Raw genomic sequence first — 18,283 nt, forward strand, 5'->3', positions numbered from 1 at the left:
CAGTAGCCTATATAGCATATCTTGTGTATTCATTGTGAAATAAAAATGCAGAAACTTTAAACAAAAACCAACACAGCAAAGTAGACAGCCAATCGCTAGATGAGTTTGTTTGTGACTAATGGAACACTCTCAGAAAATTTAAATGATTTTTTTTTTTCCCTCTCCATCATCTTGTTCTGCTAATTCATTCTGAATGAGGCGTCTAAAACAGAGAGACCTTGACTACTGATGAAAAGTTTCAGATATCTCATCAGCAGCTGCAATTCAAACAGCAAGGACTGGGTGAAGAGCAGTGAATTGAGTTCATATTTTTCTGCACTCCTGCGGGCAATTTCACATTTACTGCTGCAACGTGAATCATCTGATGCAATGTTTACTTAATCAATGGTATTGTTTTATTTATAAGAATTATAGCTGGTTTGGTAATAAAACTGCAGCGCCGCATATCTGTTCACATAGCACATTTGTTGTGTTCCCTGCTTCAGTCTTAGAAGGACAAATCTGCATAAGTCCTGACGGGAAATAGCTATAGCCACAGTTACTTTGGCTCATCCATGGATCACACAACAGCTGCTGTATGATATTTCACAGATTTCAGCCCAACTCTACACCAAAACCAGGACAGTGTGAAAAAAGGTGCAAAATACTTATGAAAAAAAAATATATACCTATATATATATATATATATATGTGTGTGTGTGTGTGTGTGTGTGTGTGTGTGTGTGTGTGTGTGTGTGTGTGTGTGTGTGTGTGTGTGTGTGTGTGTGTGTGTATGTGTGTGTGTGTGCAGCAACAAAATAATTTTTTGGGAGTATGGGGATGTCATATCGGAACTTAGTCTAGTTCTTCAGCACATAGTAATGATTGTTGCTCAACAATAAGTCTGGTTTGGCAACAAATTAATAAATGCTGAAGGCAATTATTAATAAAATTTCTAAGTTAAGTCGGGGCATCCCCTGATCATCAGAAAATTATTAGCCAAATAGTTTCAGTCTCAGTTATTGTTTAAACATATTTGCCTTTTAAGATTTATTCATTAAATGAACAATGGGTGCATGAATAAACCCAGCTCTGGCATTTTCAAACAGACAGGAAATACACATACATGGAATAAGCACAAACAAATTCTCTCCAATTTATTAATAAAAACAATTCAACTGTCCAATTAAAAGACTTTATTCAACAAACTCTCTAAGCTAAGTAGACTCGACTAAAACAGAAAAGAGAATAGAATAGAAAATGTATTTCCTGTCCCACAACGAGAATATTTTTGTGCACCAGCAGTGATGGGCAATCAAAGCCAATAGACTCATGATGGTGAGTTTTATCCTCCTTACCTTTTGGAGGATAAGATGTCAGTATAATGCTAACCAGAATTGTGGAAGGAAAAGCATTTTGTGTTCTTGGATCAAATGATTTCTTAAAATTGATACATAAAATTAATGGCAGCATTGAAGCTCAGATACTTCCTGGTAATCCATTATTAATCCATTATAAATGAAGAAACAAAGCCATGATGGTGGGTTTCTGTTAGAGCGTTATTCGTTTTTTTAGGAGATAAACTAACTTCCACAACCTGGAAAACCTACTTGAGTACAAGCAGGCTGTTTTTATTACAGCAGCATGTTCCAAACCTAAAAGCTAGTCATTGAAATGTTTTCCATAAAATATTCATAGAGGAAATTTTAAAAGCTGGATAAAGAGATCAGTTGCAGGCAGGTACTTTTTGCTCTGGTTGGTTTGACACACTTCAGACCTCTGACAGTGTGTGTTTTTCTCTCATCTACCTGGCAGAGAATAAAAGCTTTTTCTGCCTCAGGTTTCTGCCTTTGCAGTCAGGATTATTTTCACTTATAGCTTTGATGAACCAGTTATACGTTTGCTTTTTGCAGTGATTTTCCAAAGCAAGAAGAGAGTTTGAAACCATTTCATTTCTGTAAATTATTAGGCTATATTACCATATTTAGTAACTTTGAAGAAGAGTCATCAAAAAAAAAAAATGGCTGTCAAGTGTTTATTTTAAAAAAATCAGTGCAGTTTAGTAAAAAAAAAAAAACATAACAAAAAAAAATACAATTGTACTGAACAAAAAACAGTCACATAAGATTACAAATAAGCCACTGTTGCTTGTAGAAATCATTTGTAGTCTATTGTCTTGAGAGAACCATATTGTGAAGTTATAAAAAAAATACAATAATCAATTTCATTTATATATATCTTGTTTTGCTAAAGATTGTGTCCAATCATTTTTAAATTCACAAATCAAATACTTAACAAAAAATGTGTCGCACTGCCTGTTTCAGGTTTCAGGTTCAGATAGACACAGTGCTGCTATTTGAGCAACAACTTTGATTGGAGGTGTTTTACCGCACTGCCAAAGCCTTGCTGCAGAACAGTTCTCTTTGCATGGAGGCCTCGGTTGCCCTCTAGTGAATAAATACAAGAATGAGATGAGATTCTGAAAACCAAAGTAAGCTCTGCACGGTCCTGCAGGTTTATTGTAGTAGTTCTGCATATATGAATTAAATTCATGTTTTGAAGTCACGAAACATATTTCATGTATAATAATAATAATAATAATCCATGTATAATAAGAACAGTTGAAGTAAAAAAAACAAAAAAACAACAAAAAACAATACTGCTCACCTATGGGCATTAATCAGAGGTCACTGAAAAACATTCCTCTGAGGTTAAAATACTTACATTCATTTCGTCTCATTTGTACCAGTGCTGCAAAAAATCTTTCCCCCATTCTGCTACATAGAAATGATGAGAAACTGCCTGAATTACTCATCATCTCCAGTGAGGACTTACTATTTCAAATATCAGTAGTGATTGGGTTTGAAAACCATCAACAACTTAGTAAAATAACTGCTTTCCGTATAAAGAACTCCTCACTGCAATCTGGAGTCTCTCTTCCTTTCAGGGGATTTCAGGCAGTCTTGCGTCGCTGCAACCTTAACTGGCTGAGTGGTCGTCTGAGTCCAAGTCCGAGGCCTCGGCCTCATCTGCAGAACCACTTAGAGGCGGATACGGCCTTGGCTGGTCCAAGTTGATGTAAGTAACCTTCAGGTTGATGTAGTGTTCTCCTTCCAGACCGGACAGGATCTCGTCCACTTCTGCAACCAAGCTGTGGAAGCTGGGTCTGCACTCGGGTTCTGGGTCCCAGCATGCCAACATGATGGAGTAACTGTGGATGATTTAAGAATTTAAGAAAATGACTTCAAGAGAAGTTAAATCTGGAAAAAAGTTCAGAAACTGAGGTTGTCAAATTCTGAATGATAGCACCCACCTCCTACATCTAATTTGGGATTTTACGTGAAGCACACAGTAATAAATATTTGTGAAAATCGTAGCGGGGAAAAAAAAATCGGTCTCATTTGGTATGGGGCTTCATTTCAATCAGAGCTCCACTTCTTTTGGATATGTTGTTACCAGCTTTGCACAAACCAGAAACGTCAACTTTTTATTCTTAAAAAAAATATCTCAGGCTCAGTCAGATTGGTTAAAGATTGCCTTTGAACAATAATGCTACAGATTCTCAATTGGATTAGCCCATTTATTCATACTGAGAATAAATTACACCTAGGTAATGAACACGAATGCAAAGGGAGCCAGTGTGAAGCTTACAGAGGATCTGGGCAGTACTGTGGTTGTGGAAGTCTTCGTCCCTTCATCAAATAGTGTGTGATGTCATATGGGTCCACATCTGGGTATGGGCTGGCTCCTCTGGTTATCAGCTCCCACATTAAGATGCCGTACGACCACTGGCAACACACGCACACTTACTGAAGATGCAAATTCCCTATTGATTATCTCAAACTTTCTGAATATATCAGCCACACTCACCACATCTGACTTCGTTGTGAACTTCTGTGTCTGCAGGCTTTCGATTGCCATCCACTTCACTGGCAACTTTGCTCTTTTGTGATTCTGAATGCTGTAGTACTCCTTGTCGTACACGTCCCTCGCCATGCCAAAGTCGGCAACTTTTACTGTGAAGGTTTCATCCAGCCTTGAAGAGAGGAATCAGTGAGACAATCACCTCCCTCATGAAAATATTTTGTTTGTGTAATTGGTGTTTTTAAGCAAGTTTACACATCCCTCAATCAACAGTTTCAAATACAATTTAGCAAAGTATATCTTAAATACATCTAAACACTACACTTATCAGATTTTTTTTTAAAACATGCATTTTCTTTTCACTTCACTTTACTGTAAGTTGGTCAAAAGCATTGAATCCTGGTAAAATACATTAAGGTTTGCTGTAACTTGACACTGATGTTTCACAGGCCTGCAATATAAACAAGGTTTGTTTCACACTCACATGCAATTCCTTGCCGCCAGGTCTCTGTGAACAAATTTTTTTTGTGTCAAATACTCCATTCCCATGGCAACCTGAAGCCCGAATCCAATCAGATCCTTCACAGTGGGGTTCTGTGAAAGAAAAAAAAATCATTTGTAATCAAAGAAGCTAGTTTGGACAGCAGGTATATTATTAAAAAAAACAAAAAAAAACATCCACAATCAAGGTCACTGCGCCATACAGTGTCATCGGTAAACGCACCCTTTGCTCAGATCGGATGAAGTGACGCAAATCTCCATGTTTCATGTATGGAAGAACAACCAGAGGAAGTCCTTCCTTGGGCAGCATGATGCCCAGCAGAGACAGTATGTTGGGGTGGTGAAAGGCCTTCATGATGATGCCTTCTCTGAGGAACTGGTCCACCTCACCCAGATCTGTGATTCCTGTTATTATCAGATGCACTCTCATTAGCAAAGATCTATTTCAGCACAGACAAGTCTTTTTCACAAACACTGAAAATGTTCAGGGAAAAAAAGGCAAAGTAATTTGTTCTACACCGTGAAATCCAAACAGACTTCATTATGAAAACATATGTACCAATCCATCGTCAGCCGATTTCCTTAATTTTGGGAGATTGGTGATCAATACTTTGCATGTGAAGCCGATTTTATTTCCCCATTTTTTTCTATCTTGTCAAAGGTCTTAAAATTACTCACCTCAACTCTTTTGCTCTCACGTGAGGCAGGTTTGACTAATAGACCAGTTAATCAGGTGCGTGTTTGCAGTTAATAATAGTTGGCAACTGTTACGGCCAGTGGCCTTTTCTGTGTTTATTTGGTTTTTTTGCAGTGGCTAATCAGACTGACTTCACCTGGAAGTGGTTGCTGCCCTGCTTGTCCTGTGCCACACCCTGAGGCCCACCGTGATTGGGTCATCAATTGCCGGCTCCACCAATCACTGTTGAGGCCTCCCTTTAAAAACCAAGGACATCCTGGGAGAAGGTGTGGCTGTTTCTTTGTTTGTACAGCTTGCCACTTTGTTGGTTGGCTGTTTGTTTGACTGACTGCTGTAAACTAGCTTTGATAGCTCTGACAACCTTTGTTAGCTTGTGTCACTCACTTTGTCCCTGTGGGGGATCTTTGAATCTCTGTTAGAGATTTGTAGTTTGTTTTGTGTACCCTGTTCAGAAAGTCTATTTTTGTTTGGTTAAGTTATTTGATTTACAACTCTGATTGTTTTGTGGAATTTGTTTTATTTAGTACCTTTTTGTTGTAAGTCCCTACATTTTGATTATTGTTAAATTTTACATTTTATTTTTTTTTGTAAAATCCAAACAATAAACCCTTAAATTGTTAAACCTTACCACCTAGGTTTCTTTAATGTTACTTCCCTTTCCCCTGGCCGAGCCGGGTCGTAACAGCAACAGTCACATTTCAGCGACATTACAGACAAAACAAATTGGTATCGGCCAAAAAAAATCAGAATCGGCAGGTCAGTTTTTTTTAAAGATCGGTAATTGGTGATCAGCCATGGAACTGCAATCAGTGCACCCTACTACATGTTATCTACATTTGTTGTTAATATATAAAAGGTTCTACCTACTGTTTCATTTAGAGAGTGATGGTGCAATAATACTTTCATACAACACCACAAGATAATCTCAAGAAGTTTTCAGAATGGTGCATAATGAAAACTCAATGTAATGTTAATTTCCTTTATAAACAAATGCACTTACTGTTTAATGACTTCACAGCGCAATGAATTTCTTGTTTACTGCTATCCAACAGGTATCCGTGATAAACGGTCCCAAAGTGACCTGTGTGAAAAGAAACAGTGGATGAAGGAAACGACAAAGTGAAATGGGTTAATGTTGTGTGAACAAGAGAAGAGATTCACCTTTTCCAATAATTTGCCCCTCCTCGATTCTGAGCCTGTCAGCAGGAATCAGCACATCTTTAACTTCCTCAAGCAGCTCAGGATTTGAACTAACCACCGAGACGTTGTCCCTGGACATTAAAGGGATGGCCAGATGGTCATAGCTGGAGGCATACGTTAAACCCTGGAAGGCCATTCCTCCTGAGCCTGATGTCTGGCTCACTGGGTGACCTAATGCAAAAGGTAAAAAAGAAACATTTAAATGTACATTTTAGCAGTGAACATGTGCATGGGTGGATTTGTATTATTTAATTTGTTTAATAATTTATAGTGTAAATGTTGAAATATGCAGCTTTTGTAATTTTGCTTTTAGAAGCATTACATTAGTAGAATTGCACCTGTCAGGCAATTAAGGACTATGGCACAACCAAGCATGTATTATTAAATGTAATAAACAAGTCAAGCATCAGTCAGCAGATCAGAGTTTGCAAATTTATGATTATCCATTGACTGACTCTGATCAGATAATCAAAAGGCCAAACGCTGAAATTTACTTTCTCTTTTCATGAAATGCATCAAAACTAAGAGCTTCCTCCATTTTGAATGTATAAATGCATCAACAACTACCATGTCATTTACTGTCTTTGAGTGTAATAAAAAAAAGGAAAGAAAGTGTGATTGTACCACAGGTTAGACTCAATTATGGGCCAATTTCAAACATACTATTCACAACTTCTGTCATGAAGTGGTGAATTAGAGGTGGTGAGGATTAACGGCGAGACCCAGGTTATGGTGATGATGATGATGATGATGAAGATGATTTAATAAAGAGGGCTCAAGCAGTGCAATACAGGCGGCACGGCAGAGAGTATAGCACACAGCTAATTACCGGTAGCAACTGACACACAGAACCGAAAACAAGAGCTAAGCAGACCAGGACTTCTCAGTTCAACTGGAGAGCCGACACACAACTGAGGTACGATGACAGTAGAGGAGGATCCGACAAGAGACAGCGACAACAGGTGGAGTTAAATACACACGGGGTAATCAAGGGAACGAGACACACCTGGGAACAATTGAGGGCTGACAGGACAACACAGAGACTCACAAGGAACAGAAGCCAAAATAGACACAGTGAAAACCCAAATCCTCACAACTACTTATAATGAGATGTTTAGTCAAGTTCAGGTTTTAACTTTACACATGGTTCTTGTGTTACTTTTGTAAAATCTGCTGTTGACATCAAGGAACAAAAAGCTCCCAAAAAATCAAAAGAATTAGCAAATTCATATTATTTGTATCTGTACTTCATAAATCATGTCCAATGTGTATTATGTCTCACTATATCTGTAGTCAGATGTTGGAAACGGGTCAGTCTGGTTGTTCATCCGATTTCGGGGCACCATCGTCAAATTGCGGTCTATGATGGCTGAAATAAAACATTTGAAACAACATCAGTAAGTGAAATTAAAAAACGAGAACTTGTTCAGACCACTAATACAGTGGGGAAGTATAATCATGTTTTGTTTCCAAACACACAAGAAATCATGGCGAGTTTTTTTAACAGATTAGTCAATATTACTAGGATTACATTCAAAAGTTTTCAGTAGATTTTCACCATGTTCACTTATTGCATATTTTCAAACTGATTCATGAAGTTTTTTTTCCCCTTTCTCCTCACCTCTGTCTTTCTTCCTCAGGTATCTCATCACAAACAATGCAAGGCCAGCACCTACAACGAGTGCTGTAATAATGCCCAGCACAATGCCTGCAATCACAGTGCTGTTGTTGGTTTTGTCATAGATGACTCTACCAACATAGAGGTCTTTCCCATTTACAGACACCTGCAGTGGCAAAGCAAAATGTTGTTTTGGTTTTACCTTTTACTTTGTGTTGAATTTGGTTTAAAGAAAAAATTGTCATTGGTTTTCTTACCTTAAGTGGTAATCCATTGCTGGGGAAATCCAGGCCATTAGGAATCCTGCAGGTTAACTCATTTAGCAAAACTATATGTTTGCAGGGCTCATTGCCAATGCTCATTATTATTTTCATGCATTTGTTCACTGATTGTAGTTTGTCGTGCTGTCAGGTAGGTAAAAATGATTAAATATTAAACATTTGTATTATTTGAAGCATCACAGTTGAGCAAAAAAAGCAGAAATGTTTTTTTTTTTTCCTGATAAGATGTTTAAATCTTCATACATGCAGCGAAACTTCATGTCCTCCTGGTTTCAGAAGGGAAACGTTGTCCTCTTTTTCCAGCGGGATGATATTGGCATCTGCGTGGTAGTTGAATTTTGTCTTATTAAAAATATTTTGTCCATCTATGAGAATTGAAATGGTTCCAGCATTAAATTTATCCTCTGCCGTCTGTGCTGAAAAGGCCGGGGTCTGGCACTCCAAGTATGTGGCATTTCTTGAGCTGTTGCAGTCCTCGAGTAAAAGAAAAACAAAAAAACATGTAAATGTTTAAAATCAAATCCACAAGTACTGGTTTATTTTTCACATTTCGGTTTTCTTAACTGATCAAAGAGTTGACTTACTTGCTGAAGAGAAAACTGAGAATTTTTAGGTGTATACTGAACCACAACCTTGTGGCCTGAATCCAGATTCTGACCTCTTATAACCAGGTTGGAGCCGCTGCGTGGCAGGATAGGAGTTATTAACACAAATAAAATTGTGGTCATTTCAAACCACAGTTTTTATGATAAAGCTTGAGTTAAATTTAATACTGATACAGCAGTGAAGGTACTAAGTGAGAGCCCCACCTTCGAAAGCTGCAATGGGGATAGATGGAGGTGATGACAGGATTTTCCTTATAGAAAAACGTTTTAGCCGTCGTCACTTCAAGGTTGTCAATTATAACTTTCACCGGCACTTCCCCAACGCTTTCCGCAGGTGGTGTGTTGCAGATTATTGGAGACAAATCCCCTGTTTCCTTAGGATCACTAAAAGAACAAAAAAAAAAAAGATTTGGTAAAACTGGAAATATGTGATGTAACAGTGTTCCAACAGTCAGCAAATTTCCGATTAGATTTAGAAACCTATGTGGCTTACCTTGGAACCAATGTGCATTTTCTGTCTGCAAACAGAACGTGTCTTTGGTTCCCAGAGTAAAGATGTTTGCCTAGGACAGTAACTGTTGTTCCTCCAAACATGGGACCATGGCTAGGCTTGATGTCTGTTATGCTTGGCTCCTGATAGAGGTAGACGAACTTCTTTTAATTTCAGTTACTTAGATGAATTAACTGGATATTTTAGAAACTTTTGAAAAGCCATTCTTACCACAACAGAGAAGCCGGACATCTGGACTGTGCCTTCAATGGAGTAGTAACCCTCCTCCTCTTTCTTGTGTATTTCCAGGGTGATATTCATGTTTTGGTGTGGTATTTTTTCATTAATTTGGCACACTAGCCTGTTTAATAAGCATGTATTCATATTTTAAAAGTAAAGTATTTCAATGAAGAGGAGATAGAAATATGCATGTCATGTAATCTCAGAGTTCCTCACACACACTTTCCAAGGTATGTTTCCATATATAAACATCAACATATAAACATCACACTCGTCATTCAATAATGAAAGGTGTGAAATGGGCTGTGTGCCTCTTCTTTAGGACTGAGTAAGATGGTCAAGTGTTTAATAGAACAGAATTTTGTATCTCGAAACAAAATTTCATTTCCAAATATTCTACTGAGTTCCTTACTTTCATGAGGGAAGTTTCAAAAACTCCCAATTTATACCAATGACATTCACCATAAGCAATAGCTAACAGTGGCAAACAGAGAGCAGTGGAAGCAAAACAAACACTGAAAAAACCTAATTCTACTGCCGGTGTTTTGTATCTGTGCTTCTCACACTGTAATGTTGCTTTTGTTGGGCAGGACAGCACACAAGGCTCCAGAGTCCACTCTGACGACATGTATTCCCCCGCTGATGATGGCCGATTGCCGAGACAGAAACTCTGAGCCACACAGTGTCACCTCTGTCTCCCCTCCAGCAGGCGCCGTTTTAGGAAAAAACTACAAAACAAAAAGAGATAACATCTGTGCATTGGCGTAACAACAGCAGAAACAGCAACTTTCTAGTGGATTTTGTTTGAAATCTGCACATCGCATCAGTTAATTAGTTACAGTTTGCAGCCTACTACCTGAGTTAAAATAGGTGCGCACGAGTCTTTGTTCCAGCCGGAGGTACACTCAGACTTCCTGGAGCACTTCCCAGAACACCAGCCGCAGTTCATGAAGCGCGGAGCCGTCAAACACACGGGGCATGTCAGAAAATGATCACACCCTGGTCCTGTAGTGGGCACCTTGAACATCTTGTTTAGGGAGAGAAGAAGATACAAAATTAAAATGGAGAAACCCCTTCGGGATAATGTGTGCACATAGTAAATGTACCTTATTTCCTGCAGTAAAGATAAGTGAATCCTCTGAGTACACAGCTGCTGTCCTGGATATTGCGACCTCACCCAGGGAATAGTTGGCAAAAACTATTGGGTTGTGCAGCGTGAGAATCATCTACAACCAATTAAAAAGGAAAGGGCAGCATTTTACATATTGTTTTAATACATTGTTGAACATATTAAACAGAATTAGAACAACCACAGCCTGTTACCTGCAGAATCCTGCCGTCTGAGGTGCCAAAATGACCGATGGTATGGTTTTCTATGACGCTGACCAGAACAGACGTGAACAGGACGTCTCTCATCCTCCTGTTGAAGATATCCAGTCTGTAGTGTGGCTTCGAGACCAGTGTGGCTTGATGTTTGCATGTGTAGTTTCCTTCAGACTTCTGCAGAAGCAAAAGACCCACCGTCGCTCAATTTAATAATTCAAATACTTTTGAAATCAAAGCCAGCTTGGATTTGCTTCAATTAGAAATTAGCTGCCAGTAAATTAGAATGTGATTGACTGTGTGTGAAGAAATCCCAAGTTACTTAAATAGCAGCATACAGCTCATCTGCATTGTTGAGGCTGGTGTCCCTCATATTCCTTTTAAAAATACTTCATTGATTCTGTGAATTTAAGTAAGGAAAGTTTTCCTGACAGCAATTCCACGGTCAGAGAAGCAGGTATTGTTACTTCTGGTGCCAATTCCTGCAAATTGAAACGGGAATTTCTGTGAAGCACATTGCGCTTTAGAATGTCTGGGTAAGCATCTGTGCGGACTTTGAACTTAATTACACAGGACCAAATCTAGTTTCAGACTCATTAAATCACCTGCGCATAGACATTTATCACTCAACTTCTAGCAAGTTGGATTCTGTGTCTCTCCACTCTTCCTCCATACTCTGGGACCTTGATTTCCAAATGAAATGCAAATTTTACCTCCAAAGGAAAACATGACTTTGGACACTAAAGCACAAGTTATTTCTTTTTCTCTTTGGCCCACGGTTAAAAGTAGCTTAACACAAGGAATGCGACTGTTTAATCCTATTTCCTGGACATATCTTGGCCCCTGAAACACCTCTGTAGCTTAGAAATCGCCTCCAAATTTCTGAATGGGATTTACCTCACATTCTTCAATGTGCCTTGAGCTCCTTAACTTACACACGTTTTATTCCCCTAAGCTTTCCAAATATTCCTTGAATACGGCACTATTTTTTGAGCAGCCAGGTTCCATACCAACAACCTTTCGTGGCTTGCCCTTTGTGAGAGAGTGTCAATGTCAGTGCAGAGCAACATTTAAAATAGTCGTCTTCCAAGGGGTCAAAAAGTAACTTTTCTATATTAATTCACACAAATTGAGACTAATAGACTAATTAAAATGAATTGAGACTAATAGAGAACAGAAAAACAACTTTTTTGAGGATGTTTTAATTCACTGACATCCGCCTATGTCTCCTGTAATTTCCCTCTAAGTTTAAGTCTTCTGGCTTTGGGGTCAGCTAATGGGAGGAGCCTCATAAAAATTGTAAAAAAAAATCATGTTCCCAACTTTGTTGACTTAGTGACTGTTTCTAAGTGTAGTTTGTTAGGAAGTGAAACTACTCTCTGTGCCTCCAAGGGTACTTAAATGAGTGCGTCAGAAGTTTTCGCAGGCTGCCAGAAAGTTAGGTCATGGTGGTTAAAACAAGTTCCTTGTTCAAAAAAAATGCAGGATCTGTTAAACTAATAGTAAGCATTCCACTTCCAGGCAGATGGCTGACCTGTCCCGTCATGCTGTAGCTTGCTTATTTCACAGAGTAACTTGTTTGCAGTTTTTCAAACTGATGGTTGTTTGGCATTGCTTGTATTTTTTTCCTTTGTTGATCCTCCACCTAGCACAGGATGGTGTTAATCTCACAGCTCAATATTTATTTGCCAAATTCAACATCTAATACATAGGCTGATTGATTGGTTAAAAAAAAACAAAAAACATTAGCATTTTATTTCTGTTTCACAGATGAGTTGTATATGTTTTTGAACTTGCTATTCTAAGGATGAATGTTGACTCTGATTACGATCCTGAGAATCTGAGACTTACTGCTATAAAATCCTTACATGCTCCAACCTAAATCCTATTTCATATTACTCAACTGAGATGATAACTCTGACCACCCTCTTGAAATTCCAGCTTTTATCAGAAGGATTAACAACTTGCGCTTGTTGACACTGATTCCCGTGGGTGTTTCACACAGCTGAAAAAGCTCAAAGGGCACATATTGGAAGTTCATAAAAAGGAGAAGCCACTCCTTTTGTTGTCACAACCTGTAACTCAATTACTGGAGCCTGTGCCACACAGGGCAAAACTAGACTGATAGGAGGTGTTTGAATTTGGCAATTTCCTTTTTTCCTAATGTGCTTGAAAATAAGAACAGAGAAGTTGGAAGAAGATAAGATGTAACACACTGACTTGTATATCAGTGTTGTTCTAAAGTTGATTTTTCATTAATGTGAAAAACTTGGATCACCTCTGGTGTAATTTAAATTAGGATGTATTATTCCTTTCCAGAAATGACAAACAAATTGGAAGTACTAAACTTTGTGTAAAAACTAACCATTTAATCTGATAGATTTTTTTATGCTCTCGCCTGAGGCAGAGTCAAACTTGCAGTGGAGCCATATCAGAGCAATGATGTGTCAATGTGTAGGTTAGGATACTGACTCAACTACCACTCCCTGTTCTCTCACTGGTGTCTGCTCTTCCTCACTTTTCTCACATAAGCCAACAGACAGATAAGCAGTGCCTTTCAAAATTTTTCAGACATACATTCTTTTCGCATTTCATCAATGCCACACGTCATCCTAAAGACACTCATGCCCACGGAGAAATATCATGCTGTGATTTTGTTTTGTTTTTTTTGTTTTTTGTTTTCATTCATGACAAGGTAGCAGATGAATGAAACAAAACGCAGGACAGCTTGGAAGAAAACCCGTTAGATGTTACAAAAAAGTTGAGTTTGGAGCAGAATCTCAACTTCCAACAGGAAAACAGCCCTAAATAAAAAAGTACGGTGGGAGCTATGCTGGAATCCGTATCCCAGAGGTTTGCAACCTGCAGTTTTAGCGCCCCAGAAGAGTATTTATTATTCCTGATGTTTGGATTTCTTTCATCAAGTTCCTGTGGCGCAAAACTGGAAGCCTCACTGCTGTGTTTACAGGTGGCTTCTATTGCGTAATGTTTATCTGAACATATCACTTCCTGTCTATGCACAGAGCAACCTCCTGTACATCACTTTGTTGACACTGAGACATAAAAAAGTTACTCACTTCATGCAGGCAGCTCTCACATGGCTGGAAGTGGCAAAGGCCTCTGGACAGTTGCTCCGGTCCTGAGGTACAACATGCCTCCACACCCATATCGATTGCATCGTTGATTTTTTTCAAAGGAAAGGCGCACAGGGCCGAGGTTGCCTGACGTTCCCCTTGCACTTTGACCTCTGTGAACACTCCGTACAAGATGTTATCATTTTTGTCAACCCTCAGCTCTTCGGCAAAGTCCTTCCCTGCATGCCCAAAATGGGCAGCCTGCAGCCCGTTATACACAACGTCTTTGTAGTCACTTCTTTTCCTGCGCTTCGGTTCATACCGGCACTCCAGCACCACCTCTCTGTACATCCATACCTCTGGAGTTGAAATAGGCAACCGTCCCAAATGGGTCTGAAAGGCCGAGTTGTTCCTGAAGGGATCTTCCCTCTGCAGGGACAGAAAGTAGACAAACTCCTCGGTGGAAAAACTGTAAATATAGTCAATCTTGTAAGAGTTACGTAAAGTGGGCAGCACTGTCAGCCCATCCATGATTTTAAGGAACCCATCTTCAGTTGAAAGTGGCCTTAGCACTGAAATCGACCTCCGAGGATATTTCTCCACCACTTTGTCATTGACGGAAGCTGCTACAAATAATAAAGCAGCGTCGCTGTCCTCGACGACGGTGACTTTAGTGCCAAGAGGACTGCCTATACAGTCAGGACAGTCCGTAACAGAGTTCTGCTTTCTTTTGTAAAAGCAGGTAGGTCTAAGTTTTGGTTGACTAAAATCGATGCGGTAACAGATACCATACTGCGTGCTTCCACAAATGTATAAGTATGGATACAAATATGCAGCAGGATCCAAAACAAGAACCGTGTTGTCTGTGTCCACTGGGTCCTCCGGATCAGTTTCTATGTCACACACTGGACAGGTTTCACAGTCAGGGCTGCCTATGGGTCCCGTCTTCAGCTCCCATTTTTCTCCCATGGAATCGTTAACTGCAACTATAGCATTCTGGCATCCAAGATACACTTCTGTTTCTTCTAATTCCTTGTTTACCACAATGTTCTGTATGACAGTGTTTGTTTGGAAGGTGGGCAGGGAGTACTCTACGCTGAAATTCACCAGCCCACGGTGAAGAGGAGGACAGGTTTCCTGTCCTGAAGCAATTTGTGCTTGTATCCATATGCAGATTGCCAGCAAGGCAGTCGCAGTGACCATCTCCACGTCACAGTCCACTTTGACTGAGCACTACCTGCAAGATACTTTCCAAAAAGAGAACATTCTGGAGAGGCAGCGGAGGCGCTGTGGGAGAAAACACAGCAGGAATGTTGAGATTTAACAGACAAGAGTGCCATAACATTTTATTTCAACATTCAACAAAGATACACAAACTCAAACGGGGGTGGACTGAGTAAACCTTCGTCACTTCAACTAAAAGAGGGAGAATTGTCAGGCCAAATATAAGCAAATATTTAATTATTAAGAGAGGCACTGAAACTAATAGTGCTATGAAGGGTGGGTTGAGACAGTGGCAAAAAAAAAAAAAGCGGACTTGGGAAAAGATTAAATCAAAAGTGGAAGGGTACTTGTTGCAACATGTAGAACAGCGATGGAAACTTTCAGGCCTGCTTAGTTACATAAAAAAATACTGGCTAATAACAACTCGACAGTACGTCCTCTACTAGCTGCGGATTGTATTTTTCAACAGCTTTTTTTTTCTTTACATGATAATCATATTGAAATTACACAGTCTATTGACATGACTTTGATCATAAGACATTTTCAAATGTGAACTTTTGTTTTGATTATGATACATTAACAATCTCAACCAAAAAGACCTGGGACTGATTTAACCAGAAGTTAACAGTTTATTCAAATCTCCTTCAGAAAAGAAAGAAAAGAACAATCTTACCAGAGTCGGAAAGTAAAGAAGCAGCGTTGAAACGTGTCCGACTGACTCTAAAATGTATTCCTGTCGGGCTGAGAGAAATATTCAATACGACCGAAGCTCAAATCTGGGACTGTATTCACCTGCCGGTCACAGAATCACTCACAGAGAGTTCAGATTGTCTGGGAGTGAACTGCTTGTTGAAACTCAACAAGCAGCGGCATGACAACTCATACAGGACCTCAGCCTTCAAAATAAAAGCGCTCATATGCTCCTTACTGATGACAAGCTGTATTTGAGTTTAGGGGTAATTTGTTGTTGTTTTTATGTATTATGTATTATGTTGTTATTATGCAACAGCTCCAGGGACAACACGAGTGTTTACAATATGCTACAACATGGAATCCACAATAAAAGCCTCCATCCGTTCATCCATCCACGGTCTACAATTTGCGGGGGGGCTATTCAGTGTCAGTGGGGTTCAACCTGGCCTGGTTGTTGGAATATCGCAACACACCGGAAAAATAAACACGCAAGCGCACACAAATGTTCCAAATTAATATTTAGAGATAACATTGAGAACTGGGGTTTAGTATAAGATAGTCGTGGTTTATTTTGTTAGGATTGCAGACAGGAAACTCATTCTCTACCCCGGCTGACTTGAATTTATATTGCACATCTGGGTGCTGTCCTGTCAAGCCGCACCCGCAATAAGGAAGTATAAGACTCTTGCGAAATTTGCCCACCTTTAGAAGAAAGTATCCTTATGCTTCACCAAATTATTCTCAGTAACGTTTTGCCATACCGGCATGCAGACGTGGGGGGAAAAAGTTCCTGAGCAAAAAAACAAAAACAAAAGGGGGTTCTGCCAAAAATGGATTTCTTTCTCATGAGGGATGGAATTTTATAGGCAACTCCAGCCAGGAAGTTATGGGAGGAATGTTTACTCTCCCCAAGCAGACCCCCTTTTATTTAATATAGACTCCAAAAAAAAAAAAAAAGGAAAAAGAGGAGCTAAATGTCAGTGTTGGGTCAGCTGGAAAAGTTGAGTGTGTACCTCAGTTATCTTGTTTGTGTAAAGCAGGCATGAAATAAGCTTTACATTCATTGTTTTTTTTTTATTGTTCCCCAACACTTTAAGTTTCTCTATGAGATGTCATTCATCATAAATTACCAATTGCAAGTGCTATTGATAACATCATGTCTAATTTGACATCTAAACGTTAATCATCAACCTCTGAATCCAAAGTTCAGTAAGCCGTATCCCCTCTCGGAAAATGCACTCTAGTGTATTTTTTTTCAAACCACGACATTCCTGGGCTGATTTTAAAAGAGAAAACATTTGATAAATACTATGAGATTACTGGAACAAAAAGAGACATAACACCCAAAACTATGCTTCTATTCAAGGGCAAGCACCATGCAAGGCACAAATTGTAATGCAACAATCCCTTAGATAAATATGTCATGTGCTGAATCAAGCAGAAATATATACGAAACGTTGCACCACAGAACCTAAAACTGTACGCAATATTTTGTGGGAAGACAATTTGTCTCCAGACAGAGATTCACAAAAAAAAAAAAAAAAAAAAAAAAAAATACCCTGCCCCTGACCTCCCACAGGAGCTTTAACCTTTTTTTTCTTTTCTTTTTTTTTAAATAACAAAATAGCTTGTCTGTCTGGAAATGTAGTGGAGCTCTATCGTAGGTCAGGGAATGTTTAATGTTTAGTAAACGTCTTGGACAAACTTTTATTCTTCTCCATAAATTTATTTGGACAAAAACGTTCAACTTCTATTTTGTGGGAAAGAGAACGGAAATGAATAAAAAGTACCAATTAGCACTATTAGAGTAACACTATTAGAATAAAACATTTAGCTGTAATAAATATCGCTGAATAAATGATGCAAACTCTTTAAAAGTGATGTAATATTGCCATAACAATAATAATAATAATAATAATAATAATCTTTATTTTAAATTGTACAATGCAGAGCCTTATTATGACTCACTGCAGCTTTTCTGCCATTGTTGAATGCAAAGCACCGATTGTGTCTGTTCCTCATTTCATCCCACATTTGGTCTGCCGGTTTCCTTCCATGTGTCTCAGGAGGACTTTGTCAGCTGGGGCACTCAAATGTCAGCAAAATGTAAAAACCCATAAAAAACACATTGTGACAGAGTTCTATGGGAAATTGTGTTGGCAAGAATTGTGACAACTCATCATGACTTAAACATATGGCTTAATGTTTGTTCTCTACAGAGATTCAGATCATACTTTAAAGAGGTTTTTTTCTGTCCTAATAAAAAAAACACTCTTTTGCAAATATTTATCCAATTTCTATGCAAAGAAAAGTATTTTGATTTTTTTTTTAGCAGTTTGTTAATTTAATATCATGTTTTGTGATATTAATGACTCTCTCCTTCTCTTTCAGGTCACCTTGTTGTCATGTGTTGCCATGGAAGTTCACCGATGAGTGGTGCTGACAAGGAATCGACCTCACTGGGGGAAAAAAAAAACATTGACAGGAGAGTGGG

At 38.9% G+C, this 18,283-nt stretch overlaps 1 protein-coding gene across 1 annotated transcript; it reads right to left on the minus strand.

Moving 5' to 3' along the window:
* Nucleotides 1–2,456: 2,456 nt before the first annotated feature.
* Nucleotides 2,457–15,931, minus strand: LOC103137246 (macrophage-stimulating protein receptor-like). The gene is made up of 21 exons (XM_007550908.2): nt 15,770–15,931; nt 13,876–15,159; nt 10,799–10,975; nt 10,582–10,701; nt 10,332–10,502; nt 10,040–10,203; nt 9,467–9,596; nt 9,239–9,378; nt 8,950–9,129; nt 8,725–8,821; nt 8,384–8,614; nt 8,117–8,263; nt 7,863–8,025; nt 7,524–7,610; nt 6,203–6,412; nt 6,042–6,122; nt 4,568–4,749; nt 4,328–4,437; nt 3,850–4,015; nt 3,631–3,767; nt 2,457–3,190 (listed from the first exon to the last, which is right to left on the minus strand). The coding sequence occupies exons 2-21, from the start codon at nt 15,073–15,075 to the stop codon at nt 2,959–2,961; spliced, it is 4,125 nt and encodes a 1,374-aa protein (XP_007550970.1). The 5' UTR covers nt 15,076–15,159; nt 15,770–15,931; the 3' UTR covers nt 2,457–2,958.
* Between the last annotated feature and the right edge of the window lie 2,352 nt (nt 15,932–18,283).

Source organism: Poecilia formosa, unplaced genomic scaffold, assembly GCF_000485575.1.
Source record: "Poecilia formosa unplaced genomic scaffold, Poecilia_formosa-5.1.2 Scaffold2, whole genome shotgun sequence".
NCBI lineage: Eukaryota > Metazoa > Chordata > Actinopteri > Cyprinodontiformes > Poeciliidae > Poecilia > Poecilia formosa.

Coding starts and splice junctions, on each gene's coding strand:
- LOC103137246 (XM_007550908.2), bottom strand. CDS start 15,075: ATGGTCACTGCGACTGCCTTGCTGGCAATCTGCATATGGATACAAGCA. Junction 8,026..8,116: donor GCAATGGATTACCACTTAAG/GTAAGAAAACCA, acceptor TTGCCACTGCAG/GTGTCTGTAAATGGGAAAGA. Junction 4,016..4,327: donor CTGGCGGCAAGGAATTGCAT/GTGAGTGTGAAA, acceptor CCTCTCTTCAAG/GCTGGATGAAACCTTCACAG.